We start from the raw sequence: 20,230 nt of genomic DNA, 5'->3' as shown, positions 1-20,230 counted from the left end.
ATATATGTTTGTCCAGAGATGTGATGAGTAAAGACAAGGGACAAAGGATGGGAAGCAGTGTAACCAGTCTGCCACCTGCTGGCTGCCAAACAATGTGTGTTTTTAATCATGCACCTATCAGTGTGCCTAACTTAATCTCTGCTCAGAAAGTTAATTTACCTTTTCTAGTAGTTCATAACACTCCTCTAGCTTCTGACTGCGGTCTTTAAGTACAGTGCTGACACTGTTGTATTCCTTCAGCCACTCTTGATAGGCGCCTTCTTCCAGGTCCACATATGCAAAACAAAGTGTCCTCAAGCCTTAGAAAATAGAGGGACAGACGATCAATATCACAGTCTTTGAGAACATATAACTAATGAAAAACATAAATAAGACAGAAAAGTCAACAAAAATCATTATTCTTGTGCACTGTATGAGCTCAGGTTATGCTATCTGAATTTACAACTGAACATTCCTCATCTGAGGCAACCTGACAACCAAGATAGGATCTGGGCAGAATATGGATAATGACGATCCGTAAGAACTATATTACAAGTTATCCCAAAGATGGCAACACTCACTATCATCTTCCCAGAGTCAGCACTTGCAAAAACTCTGGTTTAAAAAAAAATCTTCTCTTGCCTTGTGGTCATTCCGCTTCAGTACTTTGTAAGATATGTTCTTCTGAACGGCTTCTCCAGTTGCAGCCGTGAACGACGTCGTTCTTCTTTTATTCAACCATTCATTTACTGTCTTATTCTAATAAACCTTGTTAATCTTTTTTCAACTCATCCAGACTATTTGGTAATTTTCTTCTACAGCAGGAAATGCATGTGACATTTTTTTAAACGTTGTATAATTATTCAAACACTCTTTTAAAGATAGAAGTATTTGAGGTCATATAATTCAAGAAAGAAAAAAGCGCTCCAATTATAAGTAAATACAAATTCAGAATCAGAATAACCAAGGCAACAATTGGTAATGGTAAAACGTTACATTTCCTATTTTTTCTTACCCTCAGTAGCAAACTGTTCCAGATGAGCAACAGTTAATTCTTTGTACTGAGAAGCTTCAGTGAGGCGTTCAAAAATAACATTGTCCTGAAAACACAAGATATTTGTCATTATGAAAAATATCTTGACAACAGCTGAAATGATACCAGCAATGAGATAAACATACAGCTCCTTTGCAGTACAGCCGCAGCTTCCCACTGGGCGTCCTAACCACCACAGACATGCGTTTGCGATTACTGCAAAAGAAGCATCGAGTCCAGGTTGAAAACACAATCTGACATCAGGAGTTATTTAATATCTAAGACAACATTTTAGGAGGATACCTGGAAAACTCCAGCACATTCAGTAATTCATAGCTCATTTCTGTTCCTCTCTGAAACACACAGAAAAAAGTCTCAGCTTCTCTCCAAAATGCAGCAAAATGTCCAGGGAAATGTGCAGATATTAACATGCTTACAGCTTCAATGATGACAGAATGAGGGGTCCTGGCAGTGAAGACAAAGCCAAGTCCTTTGGCACCTTTGACCAGCGCTCCTTCATCTGGTGAGGAGGCCTGGTAGATTATTTGGTTTTCTTCCCTCTCTGGTACTACTGTGTGGCACACTGCCATCATGGTCAGGAACTCACAGATCTGCGGCGACGTAGGCTAAATCCAAAAATACAACCAGAACACAAAAGGACTACAGTATAACTGCAACTTCCACATAAGTTTGGGCAATTGGTTAGCTTCAAAACTTTAAAAAAAAAAAGGCCCGCAGACACCTACATGGTTCTTCTCAATGTTTTGAATGAGAGCTGGGTCATCAAACTCCGTTGAGTTATGGCTGTTGGACGGCAAATTGCTAAGAGACAGAAAAAACACAATAGTACTTATTTAGGTTATGGTGTACTGTACGGGAAAAGGTATTTAGATATGGAAAACTTTTTCTGTCATGTAAGTAAAGCTAAAGTGCAAAACATACAATGTATTAAATAAAATAATGTGCAAAGCTAGAAAAAAAAAATATTAGAAAAGAGCAAGAGAGATGAGAAGAATGGGAACACTGACCTGAAGTCCTCCATTGAACGATCACAGTCGAGATCAGGGAAGTGGCTGTCATTATGAATGAGGTTAAATTCCAAAAAGTTGGTTAGAAAAGTTTTTCTTTTTAAAGTTAACTAATTGATTAGTTAATTTAATCAAGCATGCGAGAATACATAAGGCATAATAGTTGTAGTTTAGTTAGTCTGAAACATGAATTAGTGACAGAAGTGTGTTTAGTGGCATTCTAAGCTCATAATCCCCTTTAAGTAAATTCAAGAGGTAAGATTTAATTAGAATGAAAGGTGACTGACCCATATGTGATTCCTGCAATGGTGCACTTCTTGAAGTGCATGACGTTACAAGTCAGAGTTCCTGTCTTGTCTGAGAAAAGATATTTCACCTAGGAAAGACAGAAGTGGATGATGATGGTAACAAACAGCATGTTTTGTCACTCTTCTGTATGCAAAGGGTGATACAGTTATTTATTTCTGTTTAGGAGCTATAGATTATGGACTGACGGAAAAACTGACCTGGCCCAGTTCTTCATTCAGATTGGATGTCCGAGCCATGGCTGGTGTGTCTGTGTCTGAGTAGTACATCTCCACATCCTGAAGAAAACACAAAACCAAACCATGACCCTCACAGTGATTTGACCACTCGTAGTTTAACATGAGAATATTATTACAACATATAGATAAGTCATACCCAATTGATGAAGAGGGCCTGTGTAAACTTTACCACCTCAAGAGTGACTAGGAGGCTGATGGGAATCAGGTTATTGTAGAGAATGATGAACGTCAGCAGGTTATATGCAAAGTTTGTGGAGATGTCACCTGATATCATACACACAAATTTACAAATCATGACGTGCATTTTATCTGACTTTTTATTACCACAGAGAGACAAGAGCTGCTGGCTTATTTGCATTTGCACTCACCAGTCCGGGACAGGTACCAACAGGCAGCTTCTGTGTGTCCTTTGTTCCAGATAGCTGCACCCACAGAACTGATCAGTGCCATGACCAGCAGGATGCCAAACAGGACCAGGATCTGCATATTGGTCACCCGCTCCACATTAGAGCGCTTCAGTGGTGCCTTGGTGGAGTTCTATGAAGTGGACAGATCAAGGAATATGAAATGAAAAAAAAACACACCAGCTACTTGACTGAGTTACAATGTCTCAGTGGCAAAAAAAAAAAAAGTAAAACAGAGCTGTTTCAAAGTTCCTATAGCTTTCCAATGTCAGTCTGTGTATCTTATTATGTTGCTCATTGGTCACACTTAATTACAGGGTTGAAAGTTTGTCCATGCACATCAAAAATAGAATACTATTCATATTATTAGACAACTGAAAATCCAACTTCAAATATCGTTTCTTTTTAGTCATTTCAAACAAAGGTTTTCCCTGTTTCTAAACAAAGCTTGCTGACTTGAGGCAAGAGTATGATTTTACCTGCATTAGTTTAGAGTCATGGCCTGTGTAGACAACAAGTCCCACAACCCACTGTGTGTTCCTGAGCTGAGCACCACGTAACAACACTTGGTCTGGACCTAGAGGAGCTGCACTGTGGAGCAGAAAAGGGAGAGATGCACAAATTGTGAATATAAATGCAGATAAATGACTTTTCATCATATTCACCCCACTTGTCTGGAATGTGAAATTTTTTATTTAGACACATCTCTTACAACCCCACCCCCCAAAACACAAGAACTGATCATTTATTAACATCAAAGTATTTTATATTTTGCTACCAAAAACTATACATGTGTGTCTTACTTTTGGTTTTCTAGTCGAAGTGTACCAGTGAAATCATACAAGTGTCTATTGGGACCTTCACACTCCAAACGACCTGATAACGCCATTAAATCCTCTCGAGCCTGAAACGCAGCTGTTTGTGATAGACCCTGAAAAACATCCACAGCACAAAAAGTCAAAGAGAATTTCTTGAGGGTGATATTTTACAAAGTTAATCACAGAAAAGTGATAATCAGAGCCAGACAGAGGTTCTGTACCTGTCTGATCTTCAGGTTGGTTTCTCCATCCAGATTAGAAGTCTCTATGTAGCACATGGCCTGTGGTTCGCTGTAAAGACAATTAAAATATAAAAGCATCAAAATACTGTAGGATTTAATAAATGATTCATTTATTCGCCAACAGGGAATATTTAAGAGATTGCTTTCAGTCTCATATAATCAACTGAGGAATTAGTTTAATTAGTTTGATTCTTTAAAATGATACATAATCAAAAGTTCACTTTTTCTAAAATGATCTATTCTTTTAAGCTAATTTTAACATTTATTTCAAGGCAATAATTAGTTCCAATAAGATGTATTAAATAATACAAAAACACATAGATTAATCATTAGTGTCCTTAATTAGTGAAGCCATAAAAGGGTAGTGCAAGACAAATGATTATACATTAAGAGGCAAACAGATGAATTACATATACACATGCTCGCACAGGACAGAGTCTGACCTGGAGGACACTATAACCATGTCAGCCGGAAGGTGCTGGCCATTCTTCACCTTCACTATGTCGCCTACTGCCACCTTGTGGCCAGGATGCAGCATGAGGGAGGGAAAAGGGAAAAAGGCAGGGGGAAAAAAAGAAAAGAAAAATGGGTGAGGGCAAAGAATTTGAGAAGCAGGAGAGGAAACAATGGGCAGGTTAATCAGTGACTGGAAAGAATGCAGCCAACAGAGAGAAAGATTTGAAATAACTTGACAGAGAGCACAGCAATGTGTTGCTTTAATTGTTCAGATTGAGCTGCAACAAAGACAGACCAGAATGAGACAATTATGCGCTATGAAAAAAGACAAAAAGGATTAAACACTTCTGAATAATCCTTTTGAAGCAACAAAGTTTAGCTTAGTTATCACATCTAAACAAAGAACTAGGCGGCCATGTGATAAAAAAAAAAAAGGCAGTCTGGACAAGAATGTGGACAAGCTAAAACACATCCAGTGTGCTGCATAAATGGCACCAAAAACAAAATATGTTTATCAGGTTGTCTTTTCCCTTTGAAGCAGCATCCAGAAAACTGGTTTCCAGGGACCCATGGGACACATGTAATACTGGGTGATGTTAACTGCAGCATTATAGATTCCTGAAAATGATGCTTCCCGCTTGGACTTTCTTCAAGGCTGTCTGGCTCTCTGACTAAGCTCCACTCTACTGTAATCTTGATGTAATTAATAATCTTATGAGACACAAGGGGACGTTTTTGTGTCTTCTACCGATTTCAAAAAGGCCTTCAACTCCTATAAAAGAAAATACTTCCTGCTGAACATTTGGGAGAAAAAACAAAAGTTGAGCACAAAAAAACCCCCAAAAAACAGAGTTAAAACGTTGGAATAGGAGCTGGAAAAAGACATTCTTCAACTTCCTCTGACACATAGCAACAATGGAGCTTAATGTTTGCTAATCTTTTTAGTCATCGACATCAAAAGGACTGAAACTTGATGTGATTCAAGCTAACGGAGCAAGCTCCCCCAGCTGGGTGCAGTTAATGAGTACGTTGAAAAAAAACCCAAAATGGTCCTGCACAAAACGCTGAACTACACCCCACTAGCATACATTGTTGTCTGACAACTTAGCATTCATTGAATTCCAACTTAATATTTATTTTATCATCTCTTTTTTTTTTTTATTGTTTTCACGGCTTTTATTCTCCAACTGCATATTTAATTGTACAAAATAATATCTGGTTATGTACACTCTTTTACCATTTTCCATTACATACAATAAAAGGAAACTCCACTCTTCATGTCATTTAAGCCAATAAAACACGATGAGGTGAGTCATCACTGAAAAAGAAAGTACATGATTGACATGTGAGAACACCAAAGTTGAAACGTGTGACGAGGGTGATACCTGTTTCCAGATTATCGTCTGCCAAGCTCCGTTTCGCAGCACTGAGAGACAGGGACAACACAGTTGTCAGTCAGTCTATAGAGCAGGTCTCATACAGTATTCATGCATGCTAAACTTTTGTTGGGGCTGAGTGGCCTGCCCTATAGTGACTGACAGACAACAGCCATTCACTCAGAGATGAAAGGAAAACAAAACCCAAGCACATAAACACAAGCGCACTCATGGAAAACCGAATAGATGGTTGATGCACATTAACAAACGAACTCATTATACCTGTTGTCTTCTTCTTGTTTACAGTGTTGTCTGCTTTGTGCCTTTTCTGTAACAAGAAGGTTTGGGATTATAATGACCCTTTCACCTATTTTAAATATTTGAAGATGATTTAAGATTAACTTCTGTCGATGTTACAGCTGTCGTACTCACATAATCTTCAATGATTTCTTTAATGCCCGCCACAGTGAGAATGAAGATGAGTGGAACCAGAGTGGTGTAACGACCGGTCGGTGACACATCAGGGATTTGCTGATGAGAGACAAAGACTCAATACTCAAATATCTCTTGTCCTTTTTCCATTAGTATCAGCTTGTCTCGCCTCAGCTCGGTCTATAGGGTTTCCCACTTGGCTTTTGTAGCCGTTTACCGGTACTTTTTTTTGTAACTCCTCAGCCTAGGTTCTAAGCGAGCTGAGTCGGGTTGTGTGTGACATCGCCAGGCTGCATGCCACTATTGGTCAGGGGCACAGCCAATCAGAGGTCAGGTAAAGAGAGCATCATCACTGGAAGAGCAACTCCAACTCACAAGTTATTTACATTACGTGACAAGCAATGGCGCAACAAAAGTCTGTTCCGTGGTCCAACACTGAGGTGGAGACATTTCTTTGCTTGGTTGTTGAGTAAAGCTTGTTACATACTCCACGAGAAGCGAGAACTGAGTTGTTGCTCTCGGGGCTGCAAGAACAAGAAAAAACGTCTTGTTTGTCAGGTCCATACATACTGCACGAGAAGCACGTCTGCAACGGGGAGGGATCTCTGCGGGGGGCAATGTCTGCTTTATGTGCAATGAACCCGATTGTTACCTCCGCCGAGGAGGTTATGTTTTTCCAGGCGTCTTTTTGATCACAATAACTCAAAAGGTTACGGACGAATTTTTATAAAAATTTCAAGTTGTTGGAAATGTAAAGATGAAGAGCTGATTCAATTTTGGTGGTGATCTGGATCACTGTTTGGATCCAGGAATTGTTTAAAAGGATTCTTTAACATTGTCGTTGGTGGAGGTTTCCGCTCTTTGAGTGTTTTTCTAGTTTCATATTTAACGAGCAACTTCGTCCGTGGCAGGGCGAGTTGTGCATGCGGCATGGTCCGAGTATTTTAATGCCACATGTAAGAACGTTCATACTTTCTCACCACCTCGATCAGCTGTTTTATCAAAACGATCAGTTTTACCTGCAACAGCAAAAACGCAGAAGCAGCATCTCCTCTTAATGCTTTTTCCATGTTAACCACACCCACCTCAAATGTCTGACCAATCACACAATACTTCTCAGAGCCCCGCAATATAAAAGTTCTGCCAGCCTGATGTGTCGAGAACTGTCTTCAAACGTGTCCGCGAGAACAAAATGACGTCATTTTCTTCTCGGAGCCTCGAGAACAAGAAAAAAGTTCTCGCTTCTCGTGGAGTATGGAACAAGCTTAAAGGATACATAGAGAACTAGATGGAGCGACACAAAATGAAAAAATCTATCAAGAGCTTTCCGACGTGGCTATGGGTAACAAAGGAGTTTTCAGCAGTGTGGAGAGAGGCTGAAAAAGCTCAAAAGTGACTATCGGCAGATCAAGGACAACAATGGTTGGAGTGGTTCAAACAGACGAGACTGGAAGTGGTTCCAACAAATGGACACAATTTATGGTCAGCAACCGGTGAGCAACAGACCAAGTAGCAGATTGCCGCTAGATCCTGTGTTATTATAGAGCTTGTCGTGTACAACACTGACGTCACAGCAATTTCACACAAATCCCGCCCATTTTAGACCAGGTAATGAATTGTAATGGAAAAGAAACAGGACCAAGCTGAGACGAGTTGAGGGAAGTTAAGTTGAGACAAGCTGATACTAATGGAAAAGAGGCATCTGTTAATGGAGTGTGTGACGGTTTAGAGCATCTACGAACCATCTCAGTAATGGCAAAGATAAGAGTATTTGTTTGTCAGTTGAGGATATATTTGCTTTAAAAAACACTGATAATGTTGGCTGATCTTCTGAGAATGTTGCAAATATATATGATTTACATTTAGAAATTTAGCCATATAATCTCGTCCAAGATTGATGTGTGAGGGCCCTTGACAACAAATTATCTTGGTACTTGGTGCCTGGTTTAAGTTAATTAAACCTGGTGAAGTAAAAAGATGAGAAGAATCTGGTTTTTGTGGGTTTTGAAAAACCTGAGCAAATTATAAAATTGTGCAAACTCTTAAAAATCTATAATCATGTTTTAGGAACAGCTTTGTCTGTGCAAGACTTAACGTGCTTTGAAATAGGTTTTGCAGAATGTATCATTTAAAGGCTTCAGAGAAGTGAAACAAGAGATGCAGCCTGTTGTGCCAATAGTGTTGGCATCCGTTACAATGTGGGGCTTACCTGCATAAGTGCGATGAAGAGGAAGAAGGCGTTGGCTGCCCGTCTGATCTGTTCATAAAGGAACCGGGGAAGAAAAGTGAGAACCCCATATTTGGTGGTACTGCAGATGAAAAAGAGGACAAAAAAGACTTCATTGTAGTTATGTTCAGACAGATGGAAGATACATATGAAAAAGTAATGCATAGATTGTGTGCTAAATATTTTTTAATCGAACTGCAAGAAGCATTGCTTTTAAGGTTCAATTAAAAAAAAAAAAAACATTTTGGGGTTTAATAGCAGGGCACTTCAAAATAAATACTTAATTGTGCTCAGAGAGGCCAAACAAGGCCTTAATGGGCTGCCCACACACCACACCTATAAATAGATTGAGACATTTCATCCAAAACACTAAATTTAGACCCCAAACCCTATAAAATAGGTTTAAGAATCCTTGGCAACCTCAGCCTGTCAGTCACTTGCATTGATCAGCCAGCTGTATTGATTGGCCTTGATATGGCCAACATCTACTGTAAGAGCTTTTAGTGAAGCTAAAAATAAACTGTCAACTCCTTGTTTTTTCTTATTTTGTTTTGTTTTTTTCTCATGCTGCCTAATTGCAGCGTAAAAGCTTTTGCAGTGGTTTTCTTTAATGGCCAGTGTGTAAGTGCATAGAGTGCATGCAGCAAATGGTAAAACGCACTCCTTTGCCACAGAGCAGAATCTCCTAGGAAATGAACCCATACCCCTCCCCCATCTGCATTACATGCACTGACACAAAATACTAGGAGCAGGACATTACACAAATGTGTCTGTGTCCCGAAAAAAGAAGCAAGCAGTGTCCTGACCCTGATGTCACAGATACCTCCGAGCTGGTGATACTACACCTACAATCCAGTAGATAAAGCTGTCTTAATCTAATCAAAGACAAGTGATACTAGACTCTGCAAACAGCCACATGCACATTTTAAGGGCTCAAGAAAAGAGTCCGAAATGCCTGATTGTGTTTTAATACTATAGATGTAAAACTTTTTCATAGTGTTAACAGCTGTTAGCTGTAGGGGTGCTGCTCCTGCGGCTGTGTGACTGTGTTGTGTTTTTATAAAAAACAATGTTCCTTACACATTAAAGGCCAAATGAAAATGGGGTTAATGTCTGAAAGGGTTTGTGGAAGAAGACAGGCAGGTGTCTCTCTTGTAATAATGAACCGGTTAATTTGTATGTAAAGCTCATAGTATTTTAAAAAGCATTGCCAACATATAAACATGGACGTGAAAGATTTGGGAAATGGAGAAGATGTGAGTTGAGTGTTCAGATAAAAGCTATGATGCTTTAATCTCAGAGAAAAAAATCAATAAAGGTATTGAACCTTTAAAACATAATCTAAAGTGTTACAGGAACATGGGGACATCAAAAGACCGTATCTACTGGAGTATTAGGGCTCATAACTCTCAAATCAGCAAGCATAGAAAGGCAGAACATCACAAATTAACTAATCAGATGAGCCAGGGAGCATCAACCTTAAGCTCATTTATAGAGCTAGAGGGAGGAGGGAGAATTTCTGTGTGGAGTTTGCATGTTCTTCCTGTGTATGCGTGGATTCTTTCTGAGTACTCCAGCTTTCTCCCATTGTCCAAAGAAATGCATGTTAGGTTTATTGGTTACTAAACTGTCCCTAGGAGTGAGTGTGAAGGGTTTTTTGCCTCTCTGTGTTGGCCCTGTGAAGGACTTTGGAGACCAGTCTAAGGTGTACCCTGCTTCTTGCCCAACAATTGCTGGGATAGACTCAAGCTTCCCATGGCCCTGATTTGGACTGAGCGGTTAAGAAAATGGATGGAAGGCTGGATGGATGGATGGCTGGATGGATGGATGGATGGATTGCCAGAAAAAGTTTATGTAAAAGAGAAATTAAATAATTTAACAGCAACATTGCTGAATGGCAATGACTAATGAGCACTCAACTCACAATAGTTTTGCTTCTTGCGCCAAACAGATTTGGTACATTTGTTAGTTTAAAAAAGGCTGCTTTGTCCTTTGGTGATATGGAACAAGTGGAAGAAAAAGGAGACCAATGAGAGGGAATATATTTAAAAGGGATACCTTGTAACTCTTGACCCAAACATTAGCCTAATCTGAGTAATAATGGATGGTTTCTGAGGTCAGTGTGTATACAGTGCTTGACGCATATTGGCACTCCAAGGGGGCTACTCTCTTCAGAAACCAGACAACTTTACTGGGGTGGATCCTTCTCTCATGGAATCATGTGACCTGGAGCGCTTTGCTTTACGACTCCTCCTCTATAAACAGAGAGCTCTGCTTTGTGCTACTTTTCCTCCTCTTCAAATGAATGTTTCTCTTGGCTGAACGAATTAGGAAGGTGAAAACGATGTCTGAAGAGGTCAAAAAGAGAAAGAGGGAAAGATATCGCCCCAGAAGAAAGACTCTACCTCGGCAAAGATTTTGGTCATTGGGGTCTGATGAAAGAACAGTGTGGATGCAAAACCCACTCTCTGCCTCAGTAATATTAGACTGGTAAGTTAGCTCTTTGCCAGTTGTGTAAACATATCACTTATATACATCTTTCAGCCAGTGTTTATTTAAAACAATAGCAGTAAGTGCCTGATGAGCTGCAGAACATTGCAGCACATGTCTATGTCTTTATTTTGCTGTTTAGTAGAAATGCAGCTAGTTAAAGCCAATCAGCTACAGACCAAAACTAATGTGACTCCATAAACATTTCACGCAGGTTGAGCTGGTTTATATACAATAAATGTACAACAAATAACTCAGGTAAATATCAAAAAAGTGCCAAAACAATTAGCAACTGGCCTGGTTTGGTTTTATGGTTTTTATACGGTGTTCAATAGGAAGCAGCACTAGTTTGCCAAAGTTACTGCTTCATTTGATAGTCAAAACTATCATTTATAGTAATGTTTTTAGGGCTGTTTTTATTTGTGTGAGTGTCATGTAAGGGCACTGTTTAATTTTTCAAAAGTGTCGTGGGGCGAGCGGGGCTGGGCGATATGACCTTTTAGTAATCTCCCAATATTTTTATGGCATGTCACAATATATGATATATGTCTCGATACTTACCTTAGCCTTGAATTAATGCTTTTGTGCATACAATCACGTCAGTAAGTTGATTTTGTGTCTACATTAAAACATAATTGTTCATAATGCATTAAGATATGCTGATTTTAAACATTCATGCCAAAAGGATGAAATTGTAACTAAGCAAATTGATCAATACCGTATTTATTGAAAAGTTAAAGCAGTGGCAAAAACATGTAATTTTAAAACAAAATAAAGTGCCTTTGCATGATGTAATAAATGCAACATATGAAAATAATATAAATTCACATTTTGTGTAATGCATAACATGTACTATTTTTCTTCAGAGCAAATTCTTCCTCCTCCATTTATTGTAACTTGTGCTGCTACTGCTACTGGAGTTCTCTGCTAGAAAAGCTGCTACACGCTGCCTCTCATGATGTAGCACGTAGCTCACGTTATGTACGTAAGTATGTGTGCTTGCTTTAACTCACTGTGCAAAGCAGTGCAGAGTTGAGGAGGAGTGAGAAAACCCTGCCCACAGCTAAAAACAACTGTGTGACAACAGGATACTCGAATATGACAAATATAGACATTTTCTATATCCCACAGGGGACTAGCCACGATATCTCAAGTATATTCAATATATCGCCCAGCCCTAGCGGGAAGTTAAAGGTTTAGTGCCCCTTGTGGCCAAAGGTTACATGGTATCCCTTTGAGAGAAAATTTGAGTATAATAACAAAAGAGAAGGCAAATATTTTAGTGGTAAACAGGCTTGGAATGGCTTAAATACATTAATGGGTAAAACAAATTAAAAAAAGGTTGATATTTGGTTGGGGTTTTGTTGATGAGCTGAACCCTTTTTTCTGTAGATTTGATACTGTGGCTGACAAACTGGATAATGACAAGATCTGTAATAATTAATATTAATCACAAAGAAGGCTTTTCGGAAAAAGTATTTCTGGACTGAAGCCAAAAGAGGTAACTGGCCTAGATGGCCTGAAAGCTTGTCTTCTTATAACCTGCTCTTCTTAATTAACAGTTTTTTTTTTCAAGGTTATTTAATTCCATCATGATTACTGGAGTTCCCAGAACCTGGAAATAATAATTTATAATAAGGCATATAGCAAAAATGTCAGATGCAGGCAACCTGAAGACTAACTGAGGCTATTTTGATATTGCGTAAGACGATGGGAGAAATTTTACTTGATTGTTCTGACCCCTACTGTGTCCAGGGCATTACAGCTGTTGCAGTTTGCTTACAGAAGTACTGATGATGCCATGCCAACTCCGTTTTAAAGCAAACTGCATCTTCCATGTGATATGCTAAGGTTTTACCAGCTGACTTCCGCACAACTTTTAAGTCAAAGTATACATATGATATTGATTATTTTTACATTTTCAAGTATTTTCAATATATTTTGCCTTTTTGTCTCATTTGTATTTCTATTTTTATTGCACTTATGTGACACTGTATTGTGTATCCTCTGTGATGGTGAGCCAAAGACAATTTTCCCCCTCGGTAGACACTGGAGATTAATTCCATTCTAAATAAAACGGACTAGAAACAGTCTAGATCCTGGCACAAATTGGATCTGTCTGTCTGAAACTTACTAATATTACTTGCCTGACTAACTATTTATCACTACAGCTGAACCCAAAGCACATGCTGATGACAGCTGAGAAGGCGTTGAGGAAAAAAAAGGAAGCTGCAGCATATGGCTGGCACTGTTTATGACAGGTAATTACATCCTATTTAAAAATTCACTCTGATGCTGAGAGCTGGGCCACAGGGCGCACTCGGACACTGCCATAGTCCAAACTGTGCAAATTACAGACGAGTTACAGCTAAGAGAATCACACCTAAATCCTTCAACTGGGCAATGAGGAATTAGAATGTGAACTGGTGAAATCAAGCAATACTTATGTCCCATTAACTCTCCATAGTTTCTCAAAAAGCCACAGTACAAATCTTTGAACCAAAGAGAACAGCTAAGGTGCTCCAAACACATGAAAGGGTAGTTACTTTAGTTTAATTGAATGCTTTAATTATTTATGGGGATGTATTGATTTAACAACAGTGTCATGTCACTTCATAATGCCTAGCACTTTAGTGACATTTGTTAACTCCAACTGTTGGGTCTGCTGCAGACCTGAAAAAAGTCTTCCCATAGGTGATTTATTAGACCATCCCATCTATTTATACCTGAATAACTACAGATTTGAAAGAAAGAAAGAAATGTTTTAATTAAAGGCCATGGAAAGAAATGCTCTAAATATTTAAAAAGATAAAGACACAAAATCTCAGTAGTCCAAAGTCTCATGGACAGATAGTGAAAACCATGAGCTAAAGCAATCAGCACATCAGAGAACGTCCTTCAACCCTGCACTGTGGATCTAAAACTCTGCAAACAAACCCTCAAAATATTGGATCATCCTTTATGGCACAAAGTTCATCTAATCTGAGTATGCACAATGTGTTAAAGTGGATTTAGTAAAGATGGTGGAAAAAAAATCTTTGCAGTAACAAATAATTACAGTGTCAAAAACGTGTAGGACTTGCATAATAGCCTATAGACTGTGCAGTTTTGGTGTGCTTTTGCTCATAAAATATGCCATTCATTTTATTACTAAATAGAAAAAAAATATTACAGACCACATAATGTATAAAAAACCTGTCGATATCAGAGAGAAAAACAAAGATGTTTAAAAGCACAAGTTAAAAGCCCATGAGTGAGGCTTACCTGACGTGGTTGTCGCAGAACTTGGTATTCTGCGGTCGGTTGAGCAGCACCGTCCGCGCCGAAGCGTCTATGGGATCCGCCTGGGAAGTGGTCCCGGACATCTCATCATCTGCCTTGCGATAACCGGCGGACGAGCAAGAAGGTCCTGCACCGTTGGATTGATGGGAGAGAGGCGAGGCTGAGTGAGTGCGAGTGGGAGACGGAGACAGAGACAACGGGGAGGGTGGGAGAGACACATAGACGGGAGACGTGGTTTACAGTTCAAAAGCGAAGGCGCCCAATTGCCACTAGAGTCTACTTTATGCTGATGTACGCTGAAGCCAAACGGGTCGATTCAGTGACGTTTCCCATATAAACACCCCCCCCTTGTCTTTCATGCGCCGTCAATGCACACACGCGCGTTTCGCGACGCCCACGGGACCCCCACGTATAATGGATGTGCTGAGGGATGCACAATGGCGAACAAACACACCAGGTTTGTCTATATTTATCAGCAAGTTCATATGGTGGCCTAGCACAGAGTAGACTGGTTGCACATTTAGACAGAGGCGCAATGTTATCCAGAAAAGTGACTTGAGAGGATGCAACACGCTTCTTCCGCAGACTCCCTGCCTCCCCGCCCGCCTGGCTTTGTCATCTCCAAGCGTCGTGATCTCCGCTCATTCAACCCACATGAGCTTCGGGAGCTGGCCATTTTTCATCAAGTACTCCCAGTACCGCAGAGTAAGTAAGTGCTGTTGTGCAGGAACATTAGTGGGGTGAAAGAAATGCAAACAGGTCTGTGCGCCGCGGTTTGCTCAGCTGGTGTAACAACGGCGAACCTCGGTGTGGACAGACGCAGCCGCCCGCCCGCCCGTCCTTCTCTCTGCCAAATAGGAAGCTCCCGGTCCCGGTGAAAGAAACTAGTCCGCCCAGCTCCGATGCTGTGTCATCCGGACACCTGCTGCTGCTTCGGAAAGCCTCTCTCCGAAGCGTCTCGGGCTTTTTACTCCCTCCTATGCGATGTCCGGTTGGTCAATGTTAAGAGCTCAGACAACGAGGGGGAAGCCATATGGAGCTCCTTCGGCGCTGCGGAGAGGCAAAGCCGGGGCTCCGCTTTTAAAGGGCCAGAAGCCTGATGTCGCCTTAAGGTCTTGCAGTCAGAAACAGATGGGGTCAAATGACATCCACGAGTCAGGAGCCATCCATCGGGAGATCACTTCATGTTGCTTTCTCCGTACGCTGATGCCTGTTCAGCTGAAGGGTTCACTTCACTCCCTATTTCCTCTGGCTCTTCACATATGTCATTACCTTAAAACACAAATTCTATATGTGCTACTCTGCATCTATTGCAAACCACATCATCCAGCCTGCTTTCATCTGGCAATCCCCAAATCATAACCTTCCAATCCTTATAAATGTACTGAAGTGCTCCGTAATAATTCTGATTAGATCAATTACACCACAAATTACTTTCCCTACTATTTGTTATCGGATACTGCTTGGAATAATGATATTCAGAGTTGAATGATGATGATCTTGGGATCAGTGCATTGTGTTTCCATCTGTGAGTGAGTCTGAGAGGGAAAATAACAACAGACTAATTGCATGAATAATTAAAAAAAAAAAAAAAGAATAAGCGCAGGCAGGTTGAATTTCCACAGTCTGAAACCCTATTTCTGCAACACAACAATGGGCGAGTTACTCTCCTCCCTCATCAATAACATAATCAAGTTAACGTCATTATATTCCACTCAAGCTCAGGAGTATAGAGTTGATGAGAAATTGTAAAAGTACACAGAAGTAAGCTGATCGGACTAATCTAAAAGGTCTGTGATCAAATATCACATCAGACATCCGCTTTTTCCATGGAAATTCCAACTCCATATGAAGGCTATCATTTTACATTTATCAGATGTATTACCAATAATATTGTTTGGAAGATAAAAAATCTTCTTAACTTTCTTCCTCTGTAAAAGAAACTTGCTTGGCAAGGGCTTAAACCCTTCAGACTTAGTGAAGTGTAACACCTTAACCAGCCCACAAAGAGTATGTACAAGGCACAGTGCAAGGTTCAAAGTCTACCCATGCAGTTTGATAATAAACAGCATATCTCACATCTCTATAGCTCACACTAGGCTAATTACTGTACTTCGGGACTGAGCTGTGAGTCACTCTCACAGCTCAATAAGCTGAAAATGATACTTTGGTCAATCAAGATAGCAAATGACTAAGTAAATGATTATCAAATATGCAAGGTGGAAGGCTGGGAAAGTCAGTAGGCGTGGGAAAATCAAATAGAAAAAATCGAGTATCCGGATTTTTTTGCTTCACAATTTTAAAATCAATAGTTTTGTTTAAAAAAAAAAACACTTTTTTTTCTCAAATAAATAATAAATAATCCATTATAAATTTTTGTCATTTTTATTGATTTTTTTTTTTTTTTTTTTTTTTTACTTGCAGCAATTATAGCAGCAATGATGGTCTGGCTACTGTGTTGTTTTTTCCCTAATTGAAATTAGGAAATATGACAAGCAAAAAAAAAAGTTTAATACATTTTCTTTGTTTTAAATCTACAAAAATCCGCATATTCGTATTCTTTCTTGAAAAACAACAGCTACGATTTCAGTCATTATGCAGAGATGTACAATTTTACTAACACTCTTGCTTAAAAACGTACTTATGCCATTAAATGTTTACAAGGCAAAACAGATTTTTAACATACCTGGCAGATAAAATAACCCATTTCAGGAGACAGGACAAGAAGTAGTAAATTCGCAAAATGCAGTTAATTCTGACATGCTTGTTATGTGAAGAATCCCACAAGCTTCATAATATCTCAATATCCACCCTTACTTTTGTATTTTGGGCTGGCTCCAAAACTTCACTGTTCAAGCAGCTTAGGATGCTGAATAATGGATAGACACAGGCTGCATAATTCATCTACATTTTCCAGTATGGCCGAACATATTTCACCAGACCCTGCTTTGGTGCTGTGCCTGGGTTTCCTTTAGGATAGCTGCAATCAAAGTATTTGAAACTGCCAGAACTGAATGTATAAAGTAACAAGTGTAGCTTCAGAGATGCTTTCACATTTAATCCAATCATACAGCCCAGAGATGAAATGAGGCAGAAAGGCAATAGCTGCTAATTATACTGACAGCAATAGTGGGATTTACAGAATTATCTCCAGATGTTGCAAAATTCCCATTCAAACAAGATACACTTGGGATGGGTACTCTGGCTGATCCGGCCTTATTAAATGAGAAATTGTCGAAGCAATCCAGACACACATTCCACTTGGATGTACATGACAAGTATGAGTATGCGTATTTATCCCCCGGCGTGTTTGGCAGAGTATTTTAAGTAATTGTTAACATTAAAAGTTTTAAGTCCATGACAGTGACAGACTCTTTTTTTAAGTGTTCTTGAGCTAAATATGAAACCACAACTACCCACTTGGCTGGTCAAGATTATTGAATAATCACCTGATTCCAAATATTTCACATAAGGGCGACACACTTGGACAATCAATCATTTTCAGACATTTTCATTCACCTATGAAAAACAGCTGGATGAAAGTAACTCAAACATAATTTTCCATCACTATTTCCTTGTCATTTTCCTTTAATTGCCCCTCAAAATTTGAGTATGAATATGAGATTCTTCATCTGATGGTCCAAAGCCAAATAAAAAAGGAGAACTCTACAACTTTTCTTGACTTTCAACTAAAATATGGAAATACAAGGCACCTGTATGAGTTATTTCAATGTGATACAGTGCTTAAAAATTGTACAGAAAAAATAACATAATTAATCAAGATTATTATCAGATAATGGAATTTCAATATTTTTTTGTGACAACCAAAAAACTCATTTTATTTAAACTCAGTTTTTTAAAAAAAAACAAAAAAAACCCCAAATCTTCTTCCCCTAAATGCATCTGCCCACCTACAACAATGCTGTGCAATCAGGAACACATTACCAACTGAGCGCCGTCTGCCTGAGCGACCCTTATGTCCCATGGTTGCCCTGGTCTCCTTAGTAACCAGCAGGCCCTATTTCCAGGTATAGTTTAACCTGGTTATTATCAATCCCTTTGGGTCCATTTTCTACCTTACCAGAGTAAGAAGTAAGGCAAGAAAGCCTCTTAGGAGTGCAGTGAGCGAGCATGATAATCCTTTCTGTGTCTGCTCTGCAACTTCACCTGCTGCTAAGCCATAACCTGTTAATCCTACAGGTGCGACACGCTCACCAGCGTAAATTACACTAATATATTCATACACACAGATGCATACACGCATACTATGCAACCCTCTCCCCCACCACACACACACAAATATAAAATTTTCAGAGTGTACACAAGAGACCCCGACATGCAGCTACTCCCTTGTGTTTCTCTAGCTCACTCACACATGCATGCAGCCATGTTCATGTACATGCTCCATTCGTATATGCTATATCTGTGCATGCTCGTGTTGTGCTCTACACAGCATGCACATGGTCATACAGAAAGTTTTGCTTATAGTTAGGCATCTACATCAGCATGGTCTGGTAAATGTGTTCACTACTATCTACGAGCGCATGCAGTAAGAGGGTGATTTTTTTTCCCCCAGCATTCATCACTCCAGGCCCAAAGGAGCTACAGATTATTCAGAAGCTACAGTCTTATCGTTTTCAGCCAAAAATCAGAGACAGGAAGTTCCTCCACATTGTAGCTCTTGAGGGCCGGGGGTTTGGAGACGCCTACTTCTAGTCGTTGTGCATGGCACATGCACCTTGGGTCTCCAGACACAAATGGGGGCATCATCCAGTCTAATTTGAACAAACTCACTTTTGTCAAACCTGTCTGTGAGCCGGGTACGCATGGTAGCGTTGGCACCCTGGCCTGGGTCCTGCAGTTCAGAAGCCTCCTGCCTAATGGTGGTCAACACTAACTGCTCTGTGGGTGCCATATGAGAGGCAGTGGCAGGAGAAAACAACACACACAAAATAACAAGTCAATGTATAAACACTGCACCACACACAGAGCTTCTTGATGATAATAGCAACTGTAAGTGTGTCTGTATGTGCCTCTCACTGGAGGTTTTTATAGTAATATTAAGATTTATGCTTACATAGGTAAGATGCCATCCTGTAGAGCTGCGTTCAGAAATTGACACTACCAAAACCTCGTGGCTTGTCCAGGAGTGCCCCCCTATGGCCATATGATGTAAATACATCATTTCTACAACTGTCTTTTTTTTTTTTTTTTTTTTAATATCTCCCAAACAGTATCTTCTTCAGCTTGCCAGCCATGACGAACATTCATTATCTTCCCAAAACAGCTGTGTAAACTGCATCACTCACATAAACTGGCCACACCAACAGTGCTATAAGAAATGTTCTTTGGGGATACAAACTCAGGGGGTTATCAAAGACAATCTAAAAATACCATCAGACAAACATCACAGATTGTTAGCCTAATTTTGGTACATAATCCTAAAATAATCTCATGAATTTAATCACATACTTTCTGGCCAGTATTGTATTGTAATTATGCACCTAACATGTGCCACTAACAGTGTGGATCACATGCTAAGAATAATTTTTTAAAACATACTTAATAAAATCAAACTTTGATTGCAATTGCTTGTAAATAAATGTGACAGATTGGTGTCTGCAGACATAATCACCTGAGATGTGGCAGCTTGCTAACTGGAGCAAAGAATCAAAAGGTCAGGCTCCAAGAGATTGCAATATATGCAACATGGAAAAGCCATGAGAAACACATGTGGGCTAATAACTGATTATGTTTCCATATTTGTATAGGCTTTTGGTTAAAATAGTAATTCAACTTCTAAAACCAATTTGAAAAAATAGATGGAAAAAGTCACATTAAATGGTATATATATATATATATATATATATATATATATATATATATATATATATATATATATATATATATATATATAG

The 20,230-nt window shown here is 39.4% G+C and overlaps 1 protein-coding gene across 3 annotated transcripts in view; it reads right to left on the bottom strand.

The window, feature by feature from the left end:
- atp8a2 (ATPase phospholipid transporting 8A2) overlaps positions 1-20,230 on the bottom strand; it is a 48,486-nt gene that overhangs the window by 26,948 nt on the left and 1,308 nt on the right. For 2 of the 3 annotated variants that reach the window (XM_079259385.1, XM_079259386.1), the window contains exons 2-21: positions 14,295-14,439; positions 8,523-8,622; positions 6,314-6,412; positions 6,164-6,209; positions 5,891-5,931; positions 4,493-4,566; positions 4,029-4,098; positions 3,793-3,920; positions 3,469-3,580; positions 2,954-3,122; positions 2,722-2,849; positions 2,547-2,624; positions 2,328-2,416; positions 2,041-2,085; positions 1,759-1,834; positions 1,450-1,638; positions 1,316-1,365; positions 1,159-1,228; positions 995-1,079; positions 160-299 (exon numbers count right to left, since the gene is read on the bottom strand). In XM_079259385.1, the coding sequence (XP_079115511.1) occupies positions 160-299; positions 995-1,079; positions 1,159-1,228; positions 1,316-1,365; positions 1,450-1,638; positions 1,759-1,834; positions 2,041-2,085; positions 2,328-2,416; positions 2,547-2,624; positions 2,722-2,849; positions 2,954-3,122; positions 3,469-3,580; positions 3,793-3,920; positions 4,029-4,098; positions 4,493-4,566; positions 5,891-5,931; positions 6,164-6,209; positions 6,314-6,412; positions 8,523-8,622; positions 14,295-14,439 (1,934 nt within the window). Of the gene's footprint in view, positions 1-159; positions 300-994; positions 1,080-1,158; positions 1,229-1,315; positions 1,366-1,449; positions 1,639-1,758; positions 1,835-2,040; positions 2,086-2,327; positions 2,417-2,546; positions 2,625-2,721; positions 2,850-2,953; positions 3,123-3,468; positions 3,581-3,792; positions 3,921-4,028; positions 4,099-4,492; positions 4,567-5,890; positions 5,932-6,163; positions 6,210-6,313; positions 6,413-8,522; positions 8,623-14,294; positions 14,440-20,230 lie in introns of those variants that run through there. The other variant, XM_079259387.1, reaches the window with a different exon arrangement.

This window comes from Telmatherina bonti (assembly GCF_933228915.1).
Source record: "Telmatherina bonti genome assembly, chromosome: 20".
Classification (NCBI taxonomy): Eukaryota; Metazoa; Chordata; class Actinopteri; order Atheriniformes; family Telmatherinidae; genus Telmatherina; species Telmatherina bonti.
The sequence above is the reverse complement of the archived record's forward strand: the minus strand, read 5'-3'. Positions and strand labels throughout refer to the sequence as shown.